Source organism: Aureobasidium namibiae, assembly GCF_000721765.1.
Source record: "Aureobasidium namibiae CBS 147.97 unplaced genomic scaffold scaffold_13, whole genome shotgun sequence".
Classification (NCBI taxonomy): domain Eukaryota; kingdom Fungi; phylum Ascomycota; class Dothideomycetes; order Dothideales; family Saccotheciaceae; genus Aureobasidium; species Aureobasidium namibiae.
In genome coordinates this window covers 108,129-129,960 of record NW_013581196.1, presented here as the reverse complement: position 1 = coordinate 129,960, position 21,832 = coordinate 108,129, and the positions used below count along the sequence as shown (strand labels likewise).

Sequence of the window (21,832 nt, the reverse complement as noted above, 5' to 3'; positions counted from 1 at the left end):
GCGTGATCCGACAACAATACTCTACACCTCCCCTCTATACTCCAAAACCAACGGACCTCCACACCACCCTCTGACCTCCTCCAACCCACCCAACACATTCCCATCCCCCAGAACTTGCAACCTCAACTCCACCTCACCAAAATAATTAGCTTCTGCACTTGTCTTCACGAACCCGACACTCTCGAACAAATTAACACTCTTGACATTCTCCTTGTTGATTTTGACACGCAGGTAACGCAGATGTGCCGCTGTCTTGGCTTTTGCGTATTCGTCGAGTATGGCAGCAGTGTTTGTGAGAATGTAATGCAGGAAAGCGAGGAGTGCTGCGCGTCCGTGTCCTTTGCGATGGTGGGATTTTAGGGCTATCATTAGTTCGATTTCGCCGACGATGGTGTTGGAGGCGTTGGTTTTGTGCTTGTTGTTGGTTCGGTCTTCGTCGTCGTCATCGTCGTCGAAGAGGAATAAGTTTATGTCTCCCAGCATGGCAGAGGGTGTGTCGTTTTCTTTTGGTACGATGGTTGTAGGGATGGGAGAGGGGGGTAGACAGGCGATGAAGGTTAGTTTGTCGTGGTCCTGGCGCCAGGATTGTTGCATGGCGTATTCCTCGGGTAGACTCAGAGGTTCGGAGGCTGTGAGTTCTTGGAGTTCCTTTGCAGTTGTTGGTATGGATTCTAATTGCTGATGGAGAACTGGGGATATGAATGACAAAATGGTGCATAGGAAGATGGGAGATTTTTTTCTTTTTTTTTTTTTTTTAGAAAGGAGTCTGATGGTGCGAAGGAAGTAGACGGAGTGTGATGATATCGACATACCTCGTCCTTCATCCATTCGTGATATGTGGGTACATGATGTTCGCTGTATGGACACAGCAAAATCTGAGGGGTTACCAATGCTGCGTGCACACATGTTCAGATTACCACATCGACGATACGCACTCTCATATAGTTTCTTACCAATATGCTCGTTAAGCAACATGACGCAAAATGGTGTCTTGAAAAAGTACAGTGAACGGAACCAAGTTCCTCATTCCGACAATTCTCAAGCCCGCCAAGACTGGTCGTCTAGAGTTCATCAAAGAAAAGAGTTTCGAGAGACCCCCCATCTTGCATACCATCACACATGGGAAGACCAAGTCCAGGAGCATCAAATACGATGGATAGTCTCGCAAGTACATAGACAAGTGACTTGTTCCTGCCAGTAAGTATTCGCATTGGCGCATCGCGACCACCCTCCATGATGACTGAAATGGTGGCGTCATTCTGCTCCCTCTACATGCCTTTTCCCTTGCTATCTCCACGATCACTTTGTTGTTTCACATTATCTTTTGTACCAGCTATTTTGTAGCAATAGCAATACCCTCAGAGCACGATAGCCATACCCAATATGCCTCATATCCTCGTTACCGGCGCTTCCGGATTCCTAGGACAGGCAGTCATCACAGCACTACAAACCGCACATCCAACCTGGCCACTAACGAACCTGGACTTGCGCCCTCCACCAATTTCTCAACCCAACGTCACATACATCCAAGCAGACATAACCCGCGCCTCTGAAGTAGACTCAGCCATCCCTGAAGCCAACCCAGATGCCATCATAAACGTAGCAGGTTGGGTACCCAACGGCAGCCTACGCTACAGCAATTCTCCGGCCCTGCGCGCCAAAGTATTCGCCACAAACCACCTCGGGACACTAAACGTGCTTGGCTCGGCGCAAAAGACAACATGCAAAGCTTTTGTACACACGTCTTCGTGTACAGTGCTCTCCGACGACTTGGACCACGACTTTCCAAACATGACCGAGGATATGCCCATCGGTCGTGCAACTCTAGCATATGGAGCGTCAAAGGCACCCGCCGAACTCGCCGTCCTCGCCGCCAACAACGCCTCTGCCTCGTTCAAAACCTGTGCGTTGAGACCTGCGACTATCATCGGGCCTGGAGACACTTATGGCGTAATCGCCACCATGCACGCCTGCATCGCCAATGGCGAAACACCGTGGATAATTGGCAGCGGAGACAACATGTACGATTTCGTGTTTGTTTCGAATGTGGCCGATGCACATGTTCTCGCACTTGAAAATTTGCTTTCTGCAACTCCGGTGCCGGGGGATGCTGCAGGACAGGCTATTTTTGTGTCGAATCAACAACCGATTTACTTTAGAGACTTTATGTTGGCTGTTTGGAAGCAGTTCGATCACGTGCCGCCGTTTCAACTGAGGATACCTACGTCGTTGGCTTGGTTTGCTGGGTTGATGGCAGAGGTCAATGCGTGGGTGATGGGAGGCAGGGAAAGTGCATTGAGTAGGGGTAGTGTAAGGGATGCCGTGGGGACGAGATATGCGAGTAATGAAAAAGCGAGAAGGATATTGGGATACTATCCACGAGTCGATTTTGTAGATGCCGTCAGGCTGGCTTGCGAGGTAAGTTACACGTATCGCCTTGAGGATCTGAAGGGGTGTATGCTGACAAAAGGACACCAGGACTACAGACGTATCTTGAACGACAAGGAGAAAGGCAAAAAATCTTGATTTCGTGTTGGTCGATAAGCACCATGCCAACAGTAAACGGAGAGGAATAAAGATAATGCTTGGTATATGCACAACGTCTAAACAGCAAAATACTCCACATCCAGATCGTACACGCCACAAGTCAGCTGAAAAACTGTATATCCTCGTCCGACTCTGCCACACATAAACAGTTTTGAACGGCAGATTAGTATCAAGGCGGCCGAGGATCCAGATGAAAGGAATTTGGATGGGGGGAGAGAAGTTACTGCAGAAAGACATGAGATTTTGATGTCTTTTTGTAAAAGTGAGCAAAGAAAAGCAAAAAAAAGGCAGTATTGATTGCGCTACGGCAGAGCACAGGTACTACGGTGAGAGGCTAGTTGGCAGAACGAAAGCACTGTGAATCGAGTCGAGACCAAGAAGTATGCACTTTTTCTAATTACCGATCAGCTATGTACTCAAGAACAACAAGCCAGCCCTCGAGACAAGCCTCTCCAGCCAATAAGACTTGGCATCGACTATCAAGCAAGAGCACAGTTGTCTTATACCAACCAAGCTCAATTAGGTCTCAAAGGCTTCCACGCAGCCATCCCATCCTCCTCATCATCCAACAAATTCTTCTGTGCCTGTGCTTTCCCCTGTCCTAACCCCGTCCCTCTCCTCGGCGGCAACGGCGGTCCATCCTCCCCCTTCACCTGCGTACTCTTTGCACTAAACATACTCTGCGCCCCACTGGTCTGTCTGCTCCAGCTCTCTATCCCCTTTGCATTAACCTCCACCGTACTCCTCCTCGACGGCGGCAACACAGGCATACTCACACTCTTTGCAACAACCGGCGATTGCTGCTGCACAGGCAGTGTATTGATTCTCTTCGGCAGTTTCGGGGCAAACGCTTCATCTCTGGTGCTACCAGAGGGAGATTCTGAGCGCAGAGTAGACGGCTTTTTGGGGACTGGAGGTGCGGCTTTGCGAATGATTGAGTGCTGGGATGCTGTAGAGGGTCGGCGGGGGAGACGTGGTGGTGCCGGATCTGCTTCGGAGATTGGGTCGTCGAGGAGACTGGGTTGGTAGGAAGAGGTTCGGGAGGGTGCTGTAGGCTGTGAAGGTTGGTGTGGAGGCCATGCTGGAGGTAATTTTCGGCTTCCTGCTATTGCTTTTCTCTCCAAGTTTTCATTCAATGATGTCGATGCTGCCGAAGTGTTGCGTTCGCGGACGGACAATGAGCGTGGGGGTGGTGGATTGGGTCGAGGTACTTTGACCCAGTCGGGCTCAGTAGTAGCACTGAACGGATTGGGTGCTCGTTGCGGATTGCGGACGTGTCCGTCGCTTGGAGGTTTCACCGTCGAGCGAGCCGGCATACCATTGTCCAGCCACCATTTTCTTCTGTCCGAACTTGCTGGCGGCAAGCCAGGCTCAATGGACTCATAGCCGAGTAGATCTTCGTCATCGCTATCGTCAGCTCTCGTGGCAGTATGCCCACCGACTACAGCACGTCTGTGTTTGTAGAGTCCTTCGCTGATTTCTTGCTTTTTCTTTTCATCAATGACGGTGATTGTGCATTGGAAAGTGGCGTAGACAGGTCGATGGTCTGAGAACTTTAGAGGTGCAGTATTGTAGTGTATCTGACGCAAATTGTGGCCTTTGGTCAAGACACGATCACACCATGCAGGGATGCGAGCTTTGTCGCTGCTGTCATATTCATCCGTACCGACATCGTATTTGTATGTCGGCAAGAAAGTGATTCTGGCCTCGTTGTAGTATGGGAAGGTCTTGCCATGAACCATCTGGAGATTGAGCTGTGACTGGTCAGTACAAAGATGCTTGATCAAACCAAAACACAACTTACCTGATCGTTTTCGTAGAGTTTTTCGAGGTCGCCCATCTTAACCAGCTGCCTCGTCTTCTCATTGGCCATCCCGATACGATAATTGAAGTCGCCAAGCCAGATGATGGTGTCGTGATCTTCAATTGACCTATTCCTTGCAAATCGAAGCCCATGGCTGATCGTTCGGTAGTCCTGGTTCCGCTCCTCGTAATTGGCAAATCCTGCAGCCAAATGTGCAGTGACCAAGCAGATGGATGTGTTGGCATACTCCATACGGATAGCCACAGCACCCTTGTTGCCTGCCATACCGGACATGCCGGTCTTCTTCAGAGCACCTTCCACATTCTTTATATATGGCAGAATGCTCGCTTTGACAAAGACAGATAGAGAGCAACCGACCAGCTGTCCACCTCTCAGCATGACATATTCTTCCGATCCTAGAGTTTGAGCATGCTCATTCAACGTCGTCTTGACTGCATCCTCCCATGCTTGTCTCCTATGAGGATCCGTAGACATGATCTGTTGAGGACTAAGATCGACGATCTCTTGAAAGCCGACAGCCACAATCTCGGGCTGTTGCTGAGAAAGATCGACAGGTGGACACAGCCAGGGCGAGAGATCCTCAGACAAGCCCCTAGTTTTGCCATTGAGGTTGAATGTACCAACATAGATGTTGATATTGTCGCAAGCTGAATACTCGTTTGTCCTCTTTGTAAGCTCTGCAGAAACCCAGTCGTTGATAGGGTCGAAGAGATGAACAGGAACTTGCTCAACCAAACGACCCAAGAGCATATCAATGACGTTTTGTCTGCCTTTGTCCTCGAAGTTGTTGATATACAATCGAGTTGCACTCTTGCGGAAGTCTGCAAAAGCGCCCGCGATAGACGACTTGCCATGTCTGGTGAACGAGGACTTTAGTGCTCCGGTGCCTGCATAGATTCGAGACAAGGCATCACCGTTATCAGCCCAGAGGGTTCCATGTCGAACCCAGAAATCGTTGGTTGCTGTCCTCTCGCCTCGCTGGTTCAAGAACTCTTGGATAGCCATTTGACTGATGAGTGTCTGTATCAGGTTCGTCCTGTCCAAACAGTCAAGACAATTCGTACGGAATACGCCTTCCTGCTGTAGAATGCCCATGTTCCTTCGAATAACCGATTGTGGCCTACCGTTGGCATTCTTCGGTTGATCATCTACTTCTTCGGAGAGAAAGTAGGCAAAGTTTTCGATCGAGTCCTGGACGTATCTTCTGATGCCCTTTGCTGCTTCGTATCCAAGTGCGCGAGTCTCGGCGTGGAAATCGTAGTCAGTCTCTTTGATGAGCTCGTGGTCTTCAACCTCTTTTTCCCCGGGCTCGCCAGAAGGCAGATTTAGAGGACTGTTACGAACATGGGATTGATACCTCCGACTGAGCTCGAGTTCACCAGGTTTTTCATTGCTGAGCAAATTGACTACGTGGATGTTGCCATAGGTGATCTCCAGGTCAGACATGTGTTTGTCGAATGCAGGTTGTGATGCCTCAGCAGACCGAGTAAGCTGTATCTTTTGCTGTCCTGGAGTGAAGCCTGCTGCTTGTTCCCAGAACAGAGGAATACTGCCTCGTACTTGCACATAAGAGAAGCTTGTACCTGCAGGCGTAGAAAAGATGACCTCAGTCTCGACGAAATTGGCAACATTGCCATCGTCGTCAATACCTCGTGCATTGAAACGAGTACCAGCTCTACGGCAGGATAGACGAGATAGCAATGTTAGTGTGGAAGGAAAGCCAGAAGATGTGTGGCTGATCGGCGAAGATGCAGGGGGAACTGTTAGGGTCATGGCAAAACCGCGTATCGCAGATGTCAACATGCGAGAAGCATCCAGATCTCTTCTTTCTCGCTCTGATAACCTGGAGCGAAAGCTGACCAGTGGTTGGATCATGTATGAGTTCCATAGAAAGCCGGCATCCAGACTGTCGATTGCAACAGTTGCTGACAATGATGATCTAACATAAATCAGCTTTGTATTGTTTGATAGAGATGTCGATTGACACACCTGTCTTGGAGACGTCTTGTCAGATCGAAGTCTGCGCTGTAGTAGAAGGTGCCTCCACTGAGCAGTTTCTTCATGGCCATGCAAGGGTGTTCCATGGCAGGATCTCTAGCATGATAATGGTCGAAACCATCTTCATCGACATCGTCTGTCGAGAAGTTGTTGATACGATCCAGAACAAGATAGTCATAGTCGGACTTGTTTATGCAATCTGGTCTTGATGAGCAATAAATCCGCAAGAAGACTGAAACTACAAGACTCACGGAACTCGACGGAGGTGATCTTTAAGACGTTCTCGCCATCCCTCACTGTGGCAGCTCTTTGTGCTCCATTAACAACGCACAGAAAGATATCGCCGTTGACCGTGATCAAGCCAAGTGTTCCGAACACCGAAAGAGAAGTCAATGATCGAAAATCGGTGGTATCAGTATCAGCAGTCTTCGCAAACTCGACCATACATTTTGGCTGCAGAGTCGCGCTTTGGGTGGAGTTGACGGAAAGCGAAGAGGCGCCAGCAGTCGAGGGACTATGGCGGAAGGTCAAGATGTGGTCATCAGTTGCCAGTGCAATCGCGCGATGAGGATGGTCCCTCAGTAACACACGGATTGTCATGCCGCATGCTTTGCAATTAAGAGATTCCTAGTAGAAAGTGGATGCGATATTATCGTAGGAAGTAGGCAGGTTGGTAGGCATATCTAACCAGGAGATGGATTAACAATGGTTTCGGAACGTCAGCTGACGCCGGGATTGTTCTACAGAACGTGTCTCGTGAGTGAGGATAACTATGGATATATGTCTGATCGATTGGAAGCAAATCGATGCTGGGATGCGGAAATCCAAACGTCTGTCTTATGTGCTCTTCAGTCTGACGGAAAGGAGGTTATATGGAGAATACAGAGACGAAGAGGTGGGTTTGAGACTCAAGCTTCACAAGTTATTCAGGAACAAATGTAAGGCCAGGCATTCATGTTGCCAAAAGATGATGCCAGACACATGTAAGACAGAAATTCATTATTATGCAACTTGCAGTGTGATGGGGATAGATGATATTGATACAAGAAGATAATTGAACGCCCTTAACCATGCTGCCTCTGATGATGGCCCATCAACCAATGTAACCATGGCGACTCCAGAGTATTTCCTTTAATAAACATCCTTTTTCATTTTGTACATGTGTCTGAGATGATACGGAGAGGTGGGTTCAGTGACTGAGGGTGGATCTCTTCTTCAAAAGTCTTCTCTTGATCAGGTTGCGACCGTTTCTCGTGCGAATACGGGCAAGGAAACCACTTCTTCGCTTCCTCACACGGTGTGAGGGGTCAAATGTGTCTCTCTTGGGGCCTCTGGCCTGCAGAAGGGTGAGTGTGGTAGAGGCGGCTGGCAGAGTTGGGAGCTCGAGGGTGGTGTTGAGTGATAATGTCGAGGTTGGGGTAGTGGGAAGCGTTGGGCGTCTAGATGACAGCAATGAGAATGTGCGACTGCGATGCCTGGTTAGCGGGTATGTGGAACGAGGTGTAGTGTGGGAGACGTGCGATTGTGCGGGTTGCGATGCGGCCAGAGGGCGAAGAGTCGACTGGAGCAGCGGCGTGGTCGAGGCGAGACTAAGCGAAGGCCGGGCTTGGGCAATATGCCGTGTGCAGTGTAGGAACAGCATGACGGGCGGCGACAGACTGTGGTATGTGTATGTGAATGTGTCAAGGACCTTGCTGTCGCTCCTCTGAGCTGCATCAATCATGATCCAACACGACGCTCGGGCCATCAAAATTTCTCGGCCTCCAGGTCTCCAACTTTCGTAAATCCCAGTTCTGCTGCGCAATTGCATCTTGCCCTTTCACAGACTCACAATGGCCTCGACAACTCCCTACCCGCCGCATCGCTCGCACCCTTCGACGCGTATCTCTCCCGAAGATGCCTTCGCGTCGCTGAGCACATTCATCGCTGCTTCCGAATCTACTCCTTGGCTCCACCCGGATGCTCGCATCACTCCCGATGACATCAAATACTCGACCAACGGTGGTCCTCAAGGAGGAATCATCATGCACCACCTCCGCCGTATCGAGAAGGGTCTGAACGGCGAGATTCTCGCTCCCGAACCTGACGACATCTTCGACCTGCCCGAAGGTGACGATGCCAACCTCGACAACCTTGCCGGCTACCAGTCTACTCTGGACGGTGGTCTCAAGAAGGGTGCTCTGAAGAGATTCGAGGAAGAGGGAGAGGACCCCGAGGTCTATGCACGCAACCAAGAAATCCTCGAGGGCGAGGTTGGCGACAGAGACACTAGTCATGCTCAGGCCAGCTACGACGCTGACGCTATGGATGTCGACGATGAGGCATATGCTGGTGTTGGTCTGTCAAAGGCTGAGAGAGACGCCAGAAAGGAGGCTAAGAAGGAGAAGAGGAAGGCCCTTGCGAGAGATAAGGCTGCGAAGAACAGATCAGAAGGTTGATCCGTCCACACCCACCTGCCTCGAACATCGAACATACCCTCTTTTCTTGGTCACCAAGCTCAATGATGAGCGATATCATCACGCACCGCTAGGATGGATCATCTTTCTTATAACGAGGGCTTGTGCGTCCTCGACACGATTTCTTTTACGACACAGCTGTACTACAGCTCACGACCAGTGGCCTCGCCCGTCTTCTCCTCCAACACTTCCTCCTTTTCTTGCGAAACCTTCTTTTCGCTGGTCCAGCCAACGGCCTTCAGGCGTTCTGTGAGGATTGGGTGCGAGTAATGGAAGCTAGAGTACATCCAGTCGGCATCCATGCTGGAAAGGTTCTGGATCTGAAGCTTGATCAAAGAGCTGGCCAGCTCAGCCGAGTAACCGAGCTTGAGCGAGAAGTTGTCTAGAAAAAGCGTGTCAGCACAAATTTACATAATCCCACACTTGTGTGATAACATACCAGCTTCAAACTCCATTCTTCTAGTCATGATGTTCATGAAAAGCTTGATGACAGAATCCGTGGGTGCCAGAACTTCGTTGAAAAGGATGAACCCAATCATGATCGGTCGTTCGTGAGTGAAGCCAAAGGCATTGTATAGCGAGTGGTTGTTGATGAAGACGGAGAAGAGAGTGAACATGTAGAACAATTGCGCCTGCGAGAGGAGAAGCAACTTGGTTGTGTGTCCCATCTTCCAGTGACCCAGCTCGTGAGCAAGAACAGCCTCGATCTCCTTGGTGTCAGACTTCTCAATCAGGGTATCGTAGATGACAATCTTCTTCTTCCAGGGTAGACCGGTGAAGTAGGCGTTACTGTGAGCACTGCGCTTGCTGCCATCGATGACCTGCAGTTCCGAGAGAGGGAAGTCGAGACGCTGCGCTAGAGCCTCAACGGCGACCTTGAGCGGACCAGGCTCGAGAGGAGTGAGCTTGTTGAACAGAGGAACGATGACGATGGGATAGATGGTGATGGCGAAGAGCTGGACACCGAGAGCGAACAGCCAAAGGTAGTAGAAGAACTTGTCACCAGTCTTTTGGATGATCTTCAAGAAAGCCCAGCCGAGCGGAACACCAAAGGTAACAGAAAGCGCTTGTCCCTTGAGCAAGTCGGAGACCCACAGACCGACAGTCTGCTTGTTGAAGCCGAACTTCTCCTCGAGGACGAAGTGGTGGTAGTACGAGAGAGGCAGACTAAGGAGCGTCTCGATGAAAGATGAGGCGAAGACGAAAAGCAGCGAGTGGGCGATTTCTCCTTGACAACTTGCAGGAAGGTAGCGAGTAAGAGCAAGACCGGTAAGAGCCCAGAATCTGGGATAGAAATCGTAGCGGATGACGGCGAGAGACTTGAGCTGAGAGATGGCACCAGAGACGAAGCCATACTTGGCTTTTGCGCGACCGTAAGCCTAGAATGTGGTGGTTAGAAGAGCGTGGAGACGGACAAGCGATGTATACAACACACCTGACTCTTGTCGAATGTGGCCTGGTCGACTTCGTTTTGCAACTGCTTGGGAACCTTTGTCCCTTGCAGCACACGGTACTGACGGAATGCCAACCAGTTCTCCAGAAGATACTCTCCCAAACTGAACGAGATGATAAGGGACTTCCAGGGGAAGCCTGGGCGATCAAGCCATCCGGCTAGGCGAGACAGGAAATCCATCATCGCAACCTGAGATGAAAAGTGTCTTGTGAGGACAGAATGCAACAGCAAAGTCAAGGTACAGACGAGAGTTGGCACATGCGTGGGCCAAGCAAGACGTTTGATCCCGAGCCCTTGTTTTGAAACGCCCGAGGCCCCGCAGCAGCAAGCTCTCTCCAGAAGAAAGCCGTCACAAGGCAGAGCTCGAGGCCTCAGAAGCGGACATGGACTCCCAATCAATATACCAAGATTGGGGATGCTGTCGCTGTGCCACGTCGGGCGTGTCGGAAACCAATCATGGGGCTGGTGTCCAATGATTGCCGCCGCCGCAGATGCACACGCACGTCACTAGCAAGTTGGCAGCGCTTACGTTCCTTTCTAGCCTGTTCTTGCTGCTTAATGCGCAGATTCACCTTCCGTAAGCATCGTGCTGCCCAAGACCGCGCACTCAGGTAGGCCACGAGAAGGCTCATCGACTCTTTCTTTCGTTTCGTCAAGTCACTATGATCGTCCAACTCTTTTGATTGTGCCCCACTCTCACTTCCAGCCTCACCACCCATACCAACCCCCTCCTCGTCACGCGAAAGACATCGAAACCATGGACGGCGCCCACGGCCAACGAAGACCTGGCGACTTTTACTTCCAGAAACCAAAGACTCCCGAACCAGACACTCCAACGGTAGGCCCTCTACGCATTCACAAAGCGAACCGTTCGACCTCGACCGCCTCAACTACATCGACTCCCTCGAGAACATCGTCCGAAGAAGCCGAGGTCGACGGCATGTCGCAGACCAGACGCCCCAGCCCTCCATACCCCGATGATCGCCTTCGTCCTCTGCAATCTGCTGCTGGCGCACAACGCACAGGAACTCCTGATGTCAATCCAGCAGGCTTGCGCCGTCAATCCTCGACTCGTGCCAAGTTTGGTGCGAGCGATCCAAACCGCCCTACAATTTCTGGCTATGCCGGCACTCCACCACCCTCTCTCACTCCAGGATTCGGAGGCAACAAAACAAAGTCTGCGCCGGAAATACCAGCCAAGGAAAAAGTAGACGACGATGATGGCCTGTTTCAGAAGCCTCCACCAAACCCTACCATACCAGCAATCCCTGTAGGCGACGAGGGAATAGCTCAGTCTACATACCAACAGTACTACCCTCCTCCAACAGCTGCCACTCTCCAGCCTCCCAGCGCTGGCATGAACAGATTGAGTTCGACTGCCTCTACATCTACCACACGCGCCCAGCGAGGTTCTCCACCACCTCCAGAGACACCTATACTCGGAAGGTCAACGGGAGGCTTTGAGCCTGCATACCCATATGCTCACAGTGCCGCGGCGTCTCGCACCAACCAGTATGCCAGCCCTGTTGCTCGTCCTTCGACCATGTCGCCATCACAGCAGCCAATCGAAGTTCCTCGTCCTTGGACACCAACCGAACAACCTGGCAGCTATCCACACGGTCCCCCGGTCGCCTTCCAGGGCGACACCGAGGTCCCTCCTGCGACAAACTACCAGAGTCCTACTCCCGCAGCTTACCAAAGTCCCTCTCTGTCGAGTCAGAATCGGGCATACCAGATTTCTCCTTCTCAGCCTCTGCAGCAATTCGTGAGCCCTCCTGTCCCACAATTCGGGGTCCCCATCACTCAATCCTCTTCTCCTGCCCAGCTTGCTCAACCGACTCAATATTTGCAGTCGCCTCAGCCCAACCAGCCTGGCTCAAGGTTGTCATTTTCGCCTCACACACATCCATTGGAGCAGGATATGCAGCGGATGCAGGTAGCAGATGAACCTCCCCCAGCATACTCGAGTGTGTCTCAGCAGAGGCTGTTCTCCGGAGCGAATACTCAAGGTTATGCGAACGAGAAGCGTCTGAGTAATGCTTCGGTGCCTAGCTCCACGTCTTCGCAAGACCCAAATCTCCGCAGACACCCAGCTTTTGCCAATAATGCTGGCCAACCAGCTGTACAACAGCCCGTGCAGCAGTCTGTTGCCTCTACTCCAGCCACGGCTCTGGCTCCTATCCAGATCCTGTCACCAAGTCCAGGCCCAAGTGTAACACCAGCATCTCCCCCACCTCTTCCTGAAGGATGGATAGCTCATTTGGATCAAAATTCAGGCCAATATTACTATATCCATCTCCCGACCCAATCTACGCAGTGGGAGTTTCCCAAAGGACCAACTCCGTTGAACCTTCAGGAACCACTCTCGCCAACTGGTACGTTCGCAAACCCAATGGCTTCCCCAGCTCTGGGTGGATTTAACCAGCCGTTGGCATCTCCTGGCTTTCCTCCACAGAGTGCTTCGTACCATCGTGACAGTATGTTGAGCATGAACAACCTTGCGAGTCCTACCGTTGCCGGCTTTACAGGCCCACCTCCAGTCGCGGGTGTGGATATGTACAAAGTCGCGCCTACGAACGGCGTCTACTTCGGTCCATACCTACGCTATACCAATATAGACCTTGAGAGAGGCCTTTGGCTCGGCTCCATTCTTCTGGTCACAGATGTACCCCAACCTCCTACCATCCACATCCACCAAAGCACCGACTTGTCTCCCAACCGTGAGTCTTGTCGACGCCTATATCGATCACTACTGACATGCAACAGCTCGTCAACTGAAAGCAAATCCAATCTATCAACATCAACGCTGGACATTTTATCGCTACGATGTCGATCTGGTCATGGACGAACAAGACACTAAGTGGACATATGCTATCACATCGCATCTCGGTTGTACCAGATATGAGTTCCTTGTTGCCGGACGCTATGAGACGAGCTGGCGCTTCATCTCTCACTCTGGCAACGACTTTGCACTCAACGTCAGTGCGAACGAAAGAGCCAAGCTGGGAGGTATTGGCCTCATGTGGAAGGATGTTCTACAAAAGCATATCGAGTGCGGTGGCTTTCACGCTCAGCTTGGTCTTGGTGGTCAAATCTTTGGTGACCGTCTTTGGAAAGAGGTCCCCGCCCTCAGACAATGGACTGCCATGAGTGGAAAGGAGAACCGCAAAAACGAAGCTTGGTCTGCAAAGCTTGAGGATGATGTGTCACACGCTTACTTCCATTACTACTCAAGTCACTTCGATCAGCCTCATGTGCGAGAAGCTTTCGCCCAAATTCCTCATGTTTTGACGCTTGACGACAATGATATGTAAAGTATCTTACCTCTGACCAGGAACCAATGACTGACAATCAACAGTTTCGATGGTTATGGCTCCTACCCCGATTATATGCAACAATCAAACATGTTCAAAAACATCGGCCGCATTGGTACCGACATGTACCTTCTGTTCCAGCATCACACAACACATGAGATTCTTCGCAACGTTTCCGGTGATCTGGATCTGTTCAGCATCACTGGCACCGGTTGGCACTTTGTCAAATATCTCGGTCCCGCGGTAGTTGTCGTTGGTCCAGACACTCGCTCTGAACGAGATTCGCACAGAGTCATGGCTGGACCCACCTATCAAGGTCTGTTTCCCAAGGTCGCCACTCTGCCGCCGAGCGTGCAGCATTGTATCTGGATGATCCCTGTGCCTCTCCTCTATCCACGACTTGAGACTGCAGAGCACATAGCACATACCATGGCAACAGGCAAGAAAGCTGTCACCGGCACGTTTAATATGCTAGGTCGAATGACAAGTTCTGTTGCTGGAGTCGTCGGCGCTAAGGGCGTCGTTGGTGACGGCTTCAGCTCGATCAAGAAGGCTGTCGGAAAGTCAGGTCTGATGAGTAGTGTGCTCAGCCCCTTCGGCGAGATTGACATGCTGGACGAGCTGCGAGATATGTGGACTCACGAATCAAAGGTAGCCAAGCTCGATTTCATGATGCGAAATGATGCTAACAACTCTCGACAGGACCTCGAGCGGACGTACATGATTCGTACTTTACAAGGGATTGCACACAACAAGTCACTCCGCATGACCTTCCTGTCCGGTAGCGTCAACGCTTGTGGTGCCGGCCTCGTCCATGACCCATCCCACCCTACAGATCACAAGACAATGTATCAACTCATCACGTCGTCGATCGTCAACGCACCTCCGCCATCCTACGTTCTCCGCCTGCTCAACAGCAACCCAAAGCAACCAATCTACATACCTCAAAACGGTCAGCGCAGTGCAGGACCACACCAACCAGTCCAGTCAAGCGACACAAAAGAAGACATGATGGAAATCTTCGTGGCAGATGTGAATGGTGCTCCCCGCGAGATGAAGCGTCTCATGGGCCGCAGAAACTATGTTGCCATGGTTGCTTATGATCCTGAAGCTATTCGGGGATCTCACGGTTCTGTTGTTTCTAGCAACAAGGGATCTAGTCGCCTCAGTCTTGCTGCTGATTTCATGGTGCAGAACGAAGGTGCGTATGCGGCGCCTGTTAAGTACGGTCCTGTCATCATTCCCAGCTTGGAGTTTGGTCGGTGAAGAGCGGGGTGGAGAGTGGTGGAGAAGGGAGGGGGTGGTCTGCATTCTTGTTGTAAGTTAGCGTTCTACTACTTGCCCTTTGTACAAGGGCGTCATTATTGCAACGACGAGTTTCTTTCGTTTGCTGTTTCCTCGTTCTCCTGAAAAATGTATCGTCAGCGATGATTTGATCTATACCACCTCCATCGCTGCTTCCTTTCGAATTCCTCTCAGTTCTCCTATCTCATCCTATGATTGCTTGTTTTTTTTTTTCTCCCTCAAGAGCAGTTGGCACGACAGCAGCAAGCCCACCTTCACCTGCTTTCAGTCCCGACCCCTGATTTCGTCACGGGGACCACTTCACCAACACTTGCGTACATTACCACCAAAGTGAGCCCTCCTTTTGACCGGCGGTGAGATGGTGCAGTGGGAAGCAGATGACAGTTATCGCTAGATGAAGTCATCTGTGACTAGCTGCATTCATCATAGGTAGTTGGTTCGATTCCAACACTGGTCACCTTCTCCTTTTTGCACTTTTGTTATAGGTCTTTCCATTCTTTCACTTTCACCCTAATCGAATGACATAGTCGTAGCTTCACTTTTGCTCCCGCAGGTCCTTCGCCCCTTGCATGATTGACTCGTTTAGATCACTACCTTCCACTCCACATATGTGAGACTACACAAGCAGGCGGATGTGCGCTTCATCTTGACTAGCGGTAAGATGGTGTAGTTGGAAGCAGATGTCAGTTACCTCCCATTTGGTATATTCATCTGTGACTAGCTACATTCATAATAGGTCATTGGTTCGATTCCAACGCTGGTCACCACTTTCTTTTTGCTCTTGCTGTCAACGCTTACACTATTCTCACTTTTTGCTGTTGTTATGACGCGTGTTTGTGGTATGGATACAAAAGGCTATGTCTTTTCTTTGCTTGGTGTTGTTTGAGAGTCACTTACAGTCAAAAGGAGATGCAGTATCTGACAAGGGCTTTTGGTCTTCTTTTGTGTATCGAGAGCCCTTGTGTGATGAGTCGCCATACTGGGGATATAGAACTGGTAGCATCATCGAGAGGCGGTTGTTTGGTTGGCAAACTTATTACCTTCATTGAGCAGAAGACAGTCAGATGCGCGTGAACAGATGGTCAAGACCCACGACTCAAAGCTCAAACACAAAACACAAACATTCACTCTCAGATTCAATTTTCACATCACTAACCTATTCACACTCGGACTCAACTCTGGAGACACCAATCCACTCTCTCCACAAAACTACTTGCGCAGTGCAATCTAGGCTGGTTCATCATCTCCTGCCCATTTGAGCAGATCGTCGACAGGTATGTTTTGCAGCATTATGGTTCATGGATATCTTCTGGGCTTACATTGATATACTGCCACACAGATTGCCCAAATCTTTGCTATACAGCTTTCGTCATCCGGCGTCGGTATCTTGTTAACAACAACCAAACTCGAAGATGCCGGCTTCCAATCCCCACGATATCTCTCAGTACTCGAAAGGATCGGCAGCAGTCCATGTCGTGTCGACCGTCGCTTTGATTCTGTCGCTATACATGATCCTCGTGATCGGTCTGGTCTTCAATTCACTCATGTTTCTTGCGGTGCTCTTTGAACCGCTCATTCGAGCTATTCTTCAGTTGGCCGTCGACCACTTTTCTTGGTTCATCATCATGATCCTCGTCTTCTACATCTTCACCACTCATATCTCACTTCCCACGCCGGTGTCAGATCCCACTCAAACCTCGTTTCAGCAAGAAAGTGGGCACAAAATCCTCGGAGACATCAAGGCAGAGACTGCGGAGGAGATCCGAGAGAGACAAGAGGATGACTTGAGATCGAGGTTCAGTCTTCGACTTTACAAGGTGCTGTTCATGGAACACATCGCTGAGACTATCGACGAACATGCCCGTGAACTCGACTCACAGAACCAAATTTAATTCAGAGGCACTCATGTGAGACACGCTATCACACAAAGCCAGTCGGAAACATTAGCTAGTGAGTCAAGTTGTGGAGATCGACAGTGAGACTATTGCAACTGTCTCGAAAACTACTGAGGGGGATGGAGGCACGAGCCGAACGATTCTGAGTGTACGGAGAGTCTCAAACGATGGCGAGACAGTTAGGGACACACAAAGGAATAACCAACATCAAGACACTGCATGTCTCATGACAGCCCACAAAATTCAGTTCAAGAATCACAATCACACCAGACTTTCTACTGTCTCTACTGCTTCATCGACCCTTTGGCAATGACTATTGCGCCATCATTGCTGGATAGCAAAGGAAAGGGTGGAGGTGGTTTGCATGGCAATGTTACACAAAGACACAGCCGACTTCCAAGACAAGACACAGTCGTATGCAAGGCACGAACATTGCTTCCACGGCCATATCAAACTTTCTCGACCCTCAAGACGACCTCCACCAACACACCTGCACGTGGAAGGCATGTCTTCGAGATAATTATCAGAAGATATCCTTGTAGTGTATTAATATGCTGCCATGGTTGCTTGAGACACTTGTCTTCACTCTTCACCAGTACATCTTGTGTAAAGCATCGATCAAACATGCTGAGGCCTGGTCTCTGCTGTATCTTCCGCGCTCTGGCTGGCCTGATTCTAGCCCCTTTTCTGTTGGCATTTATTTCAGTGTCTTATTCGCCTGTCTGACCTTCCTCCCTGGTTCACTGGCTGTCGTCTACCTGGTGCTACAAGCTTCCCTTGCTGGGAAATCGATTACGCTCGCGATGATCGCAAAGCTCTTCTTTGAGGTAGTTGGAGACATCCTTTCGCTTGTCGTCGACTGCTTTCCCTGGCTCGTTGTCGTTCTCTTTGCCATCTTCCTCGTCGCTTTGCTTGCCGATCTCATCTCCGGCAGATCCGACTCGACTGCGTCCAGATGTGACTGTCAGTACTCTCCATTCAGAGACTTCAGAGAAGAAGTCAAGAGGAGAGAGCTAGAAACACAAGCCAAAGGGTTCAGAGGGTACAAAGAGACGTTTATGATGGCAAGACAGCCAGGGATACACAAAGAACGAGACGACTTCTGAGACACTACGGATGTCTTGCAAGAATCTGTAATGATTGAGAACCACTTTCACACTCATACCAGCCTTTGACGGACCACAACACATCCTCTTGTCTACAAAAGGGATGCAAAACCTATGCTTTGAGATTATTTGCCTTTCTCCGTCGGCATCGAGCATTACTCGAAACAGTAAATCTACGGAAGGATCCTTGCAAATAACCTCTGGCTAATACTCTCCAGCCGCAGACAACTTCAAGCAAACGGGGTTCGGTCTTCACTGAGCTACCTCAGTCGAGAGTCCAACAAGAAACAACTCCAAAGATGCCTACCTTCCATCCCCAGAACGCCTCAAAAGTCCCTGGAAAGATCGCCTTTGTCGCTGCACAGTGCATAGTCTGCTGCTTGGTCTTCGTTCTCGGTCTGCTCATGTTGCTCGCAACTCTCTGTCTGATCATCGAATACTTTCCCTGGTTTCTCGCCATCGGCCTCCTCATGCTCATCGCTACAACTCCAGAACTCCAGCAAGGTATCTCGGCAGCAGTTGAGAGAAAGAAGAGGGAATATGAGTCAAAGTCGACACAGACATCTGAGCCTCCTGTTGCTGAGCCCGAGGCTCACATGACTCCTGAACGTCCGATCAAGATGTCTTTGCGCAGTGGCAGATTGGTTTGAGGCACCGAGCAAGCTCTGATTGGGAAGCTTTGTTGTGAGATACGGCAGCTCGACATGTTGAGAAGAAACTTCTACTGATGACTCTAGGCGCAGAAGAAGTGAGACCAAGATCACCATACCCCGTTCAGTCTCAAAGAAGAAGCCAGTATGAGATACACGGGTTGAGAGGAACTGAAATTGGCAAAAAAGGGGAGTAAAAGCGATGGAGAATACTCTCGAGATTGAGAGACCGACGATCAAGCAACGAAGCTAGACACGACACGACTTGTCCAATACTGCAGACAGATCTATCCATCAGGTGCCTATTGGCTTATCCTTGTGCGTTCTGGTCTTTTTCGTTTGTTGTCTCGTCGTCGCGACGATACAGTTCTCGGCATTCTTCCACGAGAAACACACTCACAACTCACTTCCACGTCCGCATCCACAAATCTACCAACTTTTCCATCATCACAATAAACTACGCGAGCAGCAGCATCATCAACGAACATCAACATCTCCCACTATAACCCCGACCAAACCTCACAACAACAACAACAAAAATGTTCCCCATCTTCGCCATCCTCCTCATCCTCATCCGTATCATCACCCGCACTGCCACCCTCCTCTTCAAGCAATACCACCTCCTCCAGCTGTACCAAACCCTCTGCTTGATCCTCGACCACGTCCGCCCTGCCATCGGCATCCCCATCTTCGGCATCATCACCGGAATGACTCTGTCAAACTTGTTCCCGGGTCTCAGCAACGCCGACATTGCGGTTTACGCTGGTTTCATCGTGTGCGTGGAGTGGTACGTGTACAGGGCTGCTGGCATGAGGGTGGGCGGTGTGCTGTGGTTCGTGCAGGATAGAGAGTTGCGTCGTGGTATGCAGGGATGAAGTGCGTTGCTTCTCGTTGGAACAGACTGGGTTTTGAGGAGAGTGCTGTGAGTTTTTATAGTGGTTTCATTGGGGTGGGTGCAAAGCTGATGAGAAAGGGAGCAGCAAACTGTCCGCGGGTACCATCGACGGGCCCGCTCGGGCACACGATATAACAGCAAGTTCACCAGGACCTTGGGCAAACACACAAGGGAGCCAGCACTATGCGTTGACACAGAAAGGAATGGGCATCATAGAGGAGATAATAGGAACTTGATACACAACCATGATCGATGAATACCCAGCTTTGACTACCATCAACTTCTCGTCCATTTTTGCAACTTGCGTCTAACCATAGAGAACTGTCCGCTTGCAACATCAGCACCATAAGCAAGGATGGAAATTTACTGACAGCGGCGGCACAAAAGTTTTTCCATTTCTGTGGAGCTGTATCATCTTCTTTCTGAAAAATGTATCTACAACATGACAACACCCACACCACCACGTTGTGTGGCATCAACTTGGTTCCTAGCGTCAACGCCAGAGGGTATATCTGCAGTGCGGTAGTTGAAGAGGTAGTAGTGCAACTGTCCATCTCCAGGGCCGAATTTCTGGTCGACGAGGAAGAGAGGGTTGTCGAGGAGGGTTAGGGCATTGAAGACGTCGAATTTGGCCTGTGTGAAATATCGTTAGTGATCAAAATCATCCAGTAAGGGGTGTGAGAGCAATCTTACCTGCTTGGCAAGGATCAAAGCATCCTTGACCAACAAATTCAACCTCGCCTTCAGAACCTCATCATCCGCATTCTGCGTCTCGAACGCAGCTTCGGTGGCATAGTAAAATAGGTATGCAGCACGGATAGTAGTAGCAGATTGAATGACCGAACTCTCCAAGCTGTAGAAACTAAAGAAATCCGTGATTTTTCCAGCTGTGTTTGGATCTTCGACGACGTAGGTCCACACAACGCGTGTTTTGCTCTTGGGATCGACTTCTTTGTCAACGAACCAGTGCAAAACTTCTTCCTTGTTGAATTCTTGGGCCATCTTGGTGCGCTTCATGTAGCGAGAAAGCAAATCACAGACTTGGTCCGCGTCTTCGGCTTTCATCAAGCGTAGTCCGGGAGTCACGCTGCGTTCGGGCAGACGGTATTTTGAAATCTGGCGCATTTTCGTGCTGCCATGAGGCAGATGGCTGAAACCTACACTGTAGAGTTTCTCCCAGTCGAGGACGCGGTGGAAGTAGCGACAACTGGCTACTGGCTTGGGCAAGACCACGCCAGCGGTGTATATGGCCTGGTAGATGCCCTCGAGGTTGCAGCGGCGGGTGATTTCCATGATGAGGACGGGAGCGAGACGCTTGCTGCGGAGTTTCTTGTGGACGCAGAGGAAGTTGATCTCTGCAGTGTTGACGAGGCGGTCGCGGACGTTGAGGCGGACGGGGACACCAGAGATGAAGGCGACGAGTTTGCGGGACTTTGTTGCGCGGACACCGACGTGCCATGATTTGCGCCAGCCGGGGGCTTTGAGGGCCCAGTTGAGTGTTTCGTTGAGGTAGTTGAAGCGGAACATGGCTTCGTCGTCTTCGACGTAGTGGTTGCAGAGAAGCTCTTGGACTTCCTTTAGCTCGGCCTCGTCCAGCAGGTCAATCTCGGACCACTCAAAACCAGCGACCAGAGGAGAGGGCGTTGTAGAGACCTTTGCAGGGTCAACTTCCTTGATAGGACCCTCGATAACAGGCTTCTGTGTGGCAGCAGCCTTCTCATCAAAGCGAGGGACGGGCTGAGTGGACCAGAACCTGTAGTTTGCCATATCTTTTGCGTTCTTTCCCGAGCTCATGCCCGTCATGAGGTCGGCGGCGCTGAGAGACTTGAGGAGCTCGCGCATACTGCGGGCGTCGAGCGAAGAGCCGCCCTTGAGCATGGCCTGGGCCAGGGCAGGGTTGCTTTGTACCAGAGAAGTGATCTGCGAGTCGGACAGCTTGTCAATGGTCGAGGCGGGCAGTGGGTCCTCGACAGAGGTGGGAGCGGCGGGAGACTTGGAGGACGAGGCAATGGCAGAGACGGCGTCCTTGATCTTGTTCTTCTTGGACTTTTTGGCGGGGGCCTGTGTCGAGTCGTTGTTGTCGTTGTCGTTGTCGTCTCCACTCGACTCTGCGGCGTCTTTTACGGCGTCTCGTTTGGACTGATCCTCGGCGAGCTTGAGGTGGTCGACGGCATCGTTCAGAGCTTCCTGATTGACAGGGGCGTCTATGGGCTTGGATTCTTGTTGGGGCATGTTTGGTGGTGGTTGTATTCAAGTAAACAAGTTGCTTCTGCATGTGCGCCAACATTCGAAGCTCCTGCTCCACATGGCGGGGCTGCCTGAATTCCAAACTCGGCAGTCGGCACGCCGTCACTTCCAGCCCTCTCTGCCAACTTTGCTGCAGCATAA

General features: G+C 50.7%; 11 protein-coding genes across 11 annotated transcripts; 6 read left to right on the top strand and 5 right to left on the bottom strand.

Moving 5' to 3' along the window:
* Positions 1-21: 21 nt before the first annotated feature.
* M436DRAFT_83539 (uncharacterized protein) lies at positions 22-975 on the bottom strand (the record flags this gene model as incomplete). The annotated part of the gene is made up of 3 exons (XM_013570185.1): positions 22-648; positions 813-892; positions 954-975. The coding sequence occupies 3 exons, from the start codon at positions 973-975 to the stop codon at positions 22-24; spliced, it is 729 nt and encodes a 242-aa protein (XP_013425639.1).
* Positions 976-1,383: 408 nt separating this feature from the next.
* M436DRAFT_74332 (NAD(P)-binding protein) lies at positions 1,384-2,526 on the top strand (the record flags this gene model as incomplete). The annotated part of the gene is made up of 2 exons (XM_013570184.1): positions 1,384-2,418; positions 2,479-2,526. 2 exons carry the CDS (start codon positions 1,384-1,386, stop codon positions 2,524-2,526), a joined length of 1,083 nt encoding a protein of 360 aa, XP_013425638.1.
* Positions 2,527-3,062: 536 nt separating this feature from the next.
* Positions 3,063-6,970, bottom strand: M436DRAFT_83537 (synaptojanin-2; the record flags this gene model as incomplete). Its single annotated transcript, XM_013570183.1, has 4 exons — positions 3,063-4,301; positions 4,352-6,311; positions 6,362-6,569; positions 6,622-6,970. The coding sequence occupies 4 exons, from the start codon at positions 6,968-6,970 to the stop codon at positions 3,063-3,065; spliced, it is 3,756 nt and encodes a 1,251-aa protein (XP_013425637.1).
* A 589-nt stretch (positions 6,971-7,559) lies between these two features.
* On the bottom strand, positions 7,560-8,012 carry M436DRAFT_74330 (uncharacterized protein; the record flags this gene model as incomplete). The annotated part of the gene is made up of 1 exon (XM_013570182.1): positions 7,560-8,012. The coding sequence occupies one exon, from the start codon at positions 8,010-8,012 to the stop codon at positions 7,560-7,562; it is 453 nt and encodes a 150-aa protein (XP_013425636.1).
* Positions 8,013-8,202: 190 nt separating this feature from the next.
* On the top strand, positions 8,203-8,808 carry M436DRAFT_51574 (uncharacterized protein; the record flags this gene model as incomplete). Its single annotated transcript, XM_013570082.1, has 1 exon — positions 8,203-8,808. The coding sequence occupies one exon, from the start codon at positions 8,203-8,205 to the stop codon at positions 8,806-8,808; it is 606 nt and encodes a 201-aa protein (XP_013425536.1).
* A 161-nt stretch (positions 8,809-8,969) lies between these two features.
* Positions 8,970-10,459, bottom strand: M436DRAFT_83534 (uncharacterized protein; the record flags this gene model as incomplete). The annotated part of the gene is made up of 3 exons (XM_013570181.1): positions 8,970-9,208; positions 9,266-10,205; positions 10,262-10,459. 3 exons carry the CDS (start codon positions 10,457-10,459, stop codon positions 8,970-8,972), a joined length of 1,377 nt encoding a protein of 458 aa, XP_013425635.1.
* A 760-nt stretch (positions 10,460-11,219) lies between these two features.
* M436DRAFT_50874 (uncharacterized protein) lies at positions 11,220-14,859 on the top strand (the record flags this gene model as incomplete). Its single annotated transcript, XM_013569960.1, has 5 exons — positions 11,220-11,989; positions 12,161-12,999; positions 13,046-13,589; positions 13,638-14,244; positions 14,296-14,859. The coding sequence occupies 5 exons, from the start codon at positions 11,220-11,222 to the stop codon at positions 14,857-14,859; spliced, it is 3,324 nt and encodes a 1,107-aa protein (XP_013425414.1).
* Positions 14,860-16,310: 1,451 nt separating this feature from the next.
* Positions 16,311-16,790, top strand: M436DRAFT_83532 (uncharacterized protein; the record flags this gene model as incomplete). The annotated part of the gene is made up of 1 exon (XM_013570180.1): positions 16,311-16,790. One exon carries the CDS (start codon positions 16,311-16,313, stop codon positions 16,788-16,790), a length of 480 nt encoding a protein of 159 aa, XP_013425634.1.
* Positions 16,791-18,198: 1,408 nt separating this feature from the next.
* M436DRAFT_65398 (uncharacterized protein) lies at positions 18,199-18,651 on the top strand (the record flags this gene model as incomplete). Its single annotated transcript, XM_013570113.1, has 2 exons — positions 18,199-18,543; positions 18,637-18,651. 2 exons carry the CDS (start codon positions 18,199-18,201, stop codon positions 18,649-18,651), a joined length of 360 nt encoding a protein of 119 aa, XP_013425567.1.
* Positions 18,652-19,088: 437 nt separating this feature from the next.
* Positions 19,089-19,680, top strand: M436DRAFT_65397 (uncharacterized protein; the record flags this gene model as incomplete). Its single annotated transcript, XM_013570112.1, has 3 exons — positions 19,089-19,336; positions 19,392-19,410; positions 19,486-19,680. 3 exons carry the CDS (start codon positions 19,089-19,091, stop codon positions 19,678-19,680), a joined length of 462 nt encoding a protein of 153 aa, XP_013425566.1.
* A 199-nt stretch (positions 19,681-19,879) lies between these two features.
* M436DRAFT_65396 (N-myristoyl transferase) lies at positions 19,880-21,676 on the bottom strand (the record flags this gene model as incomplete). Its single annotated transcript, XM_013570111.1, has 2 exons — positions 19,880-20,077; positions 20,138-21,676. The coding sequence occupies 2 exons, from the start codon at positions 21,674-21,676 to the stop codon at positions 19,880-19,882; spliced, it is 1,737 nt and encodes a 578-aa protein (XP_013425565.1).
* Positions 21,677-21,832: the final 156 nt, after the last annotated feature.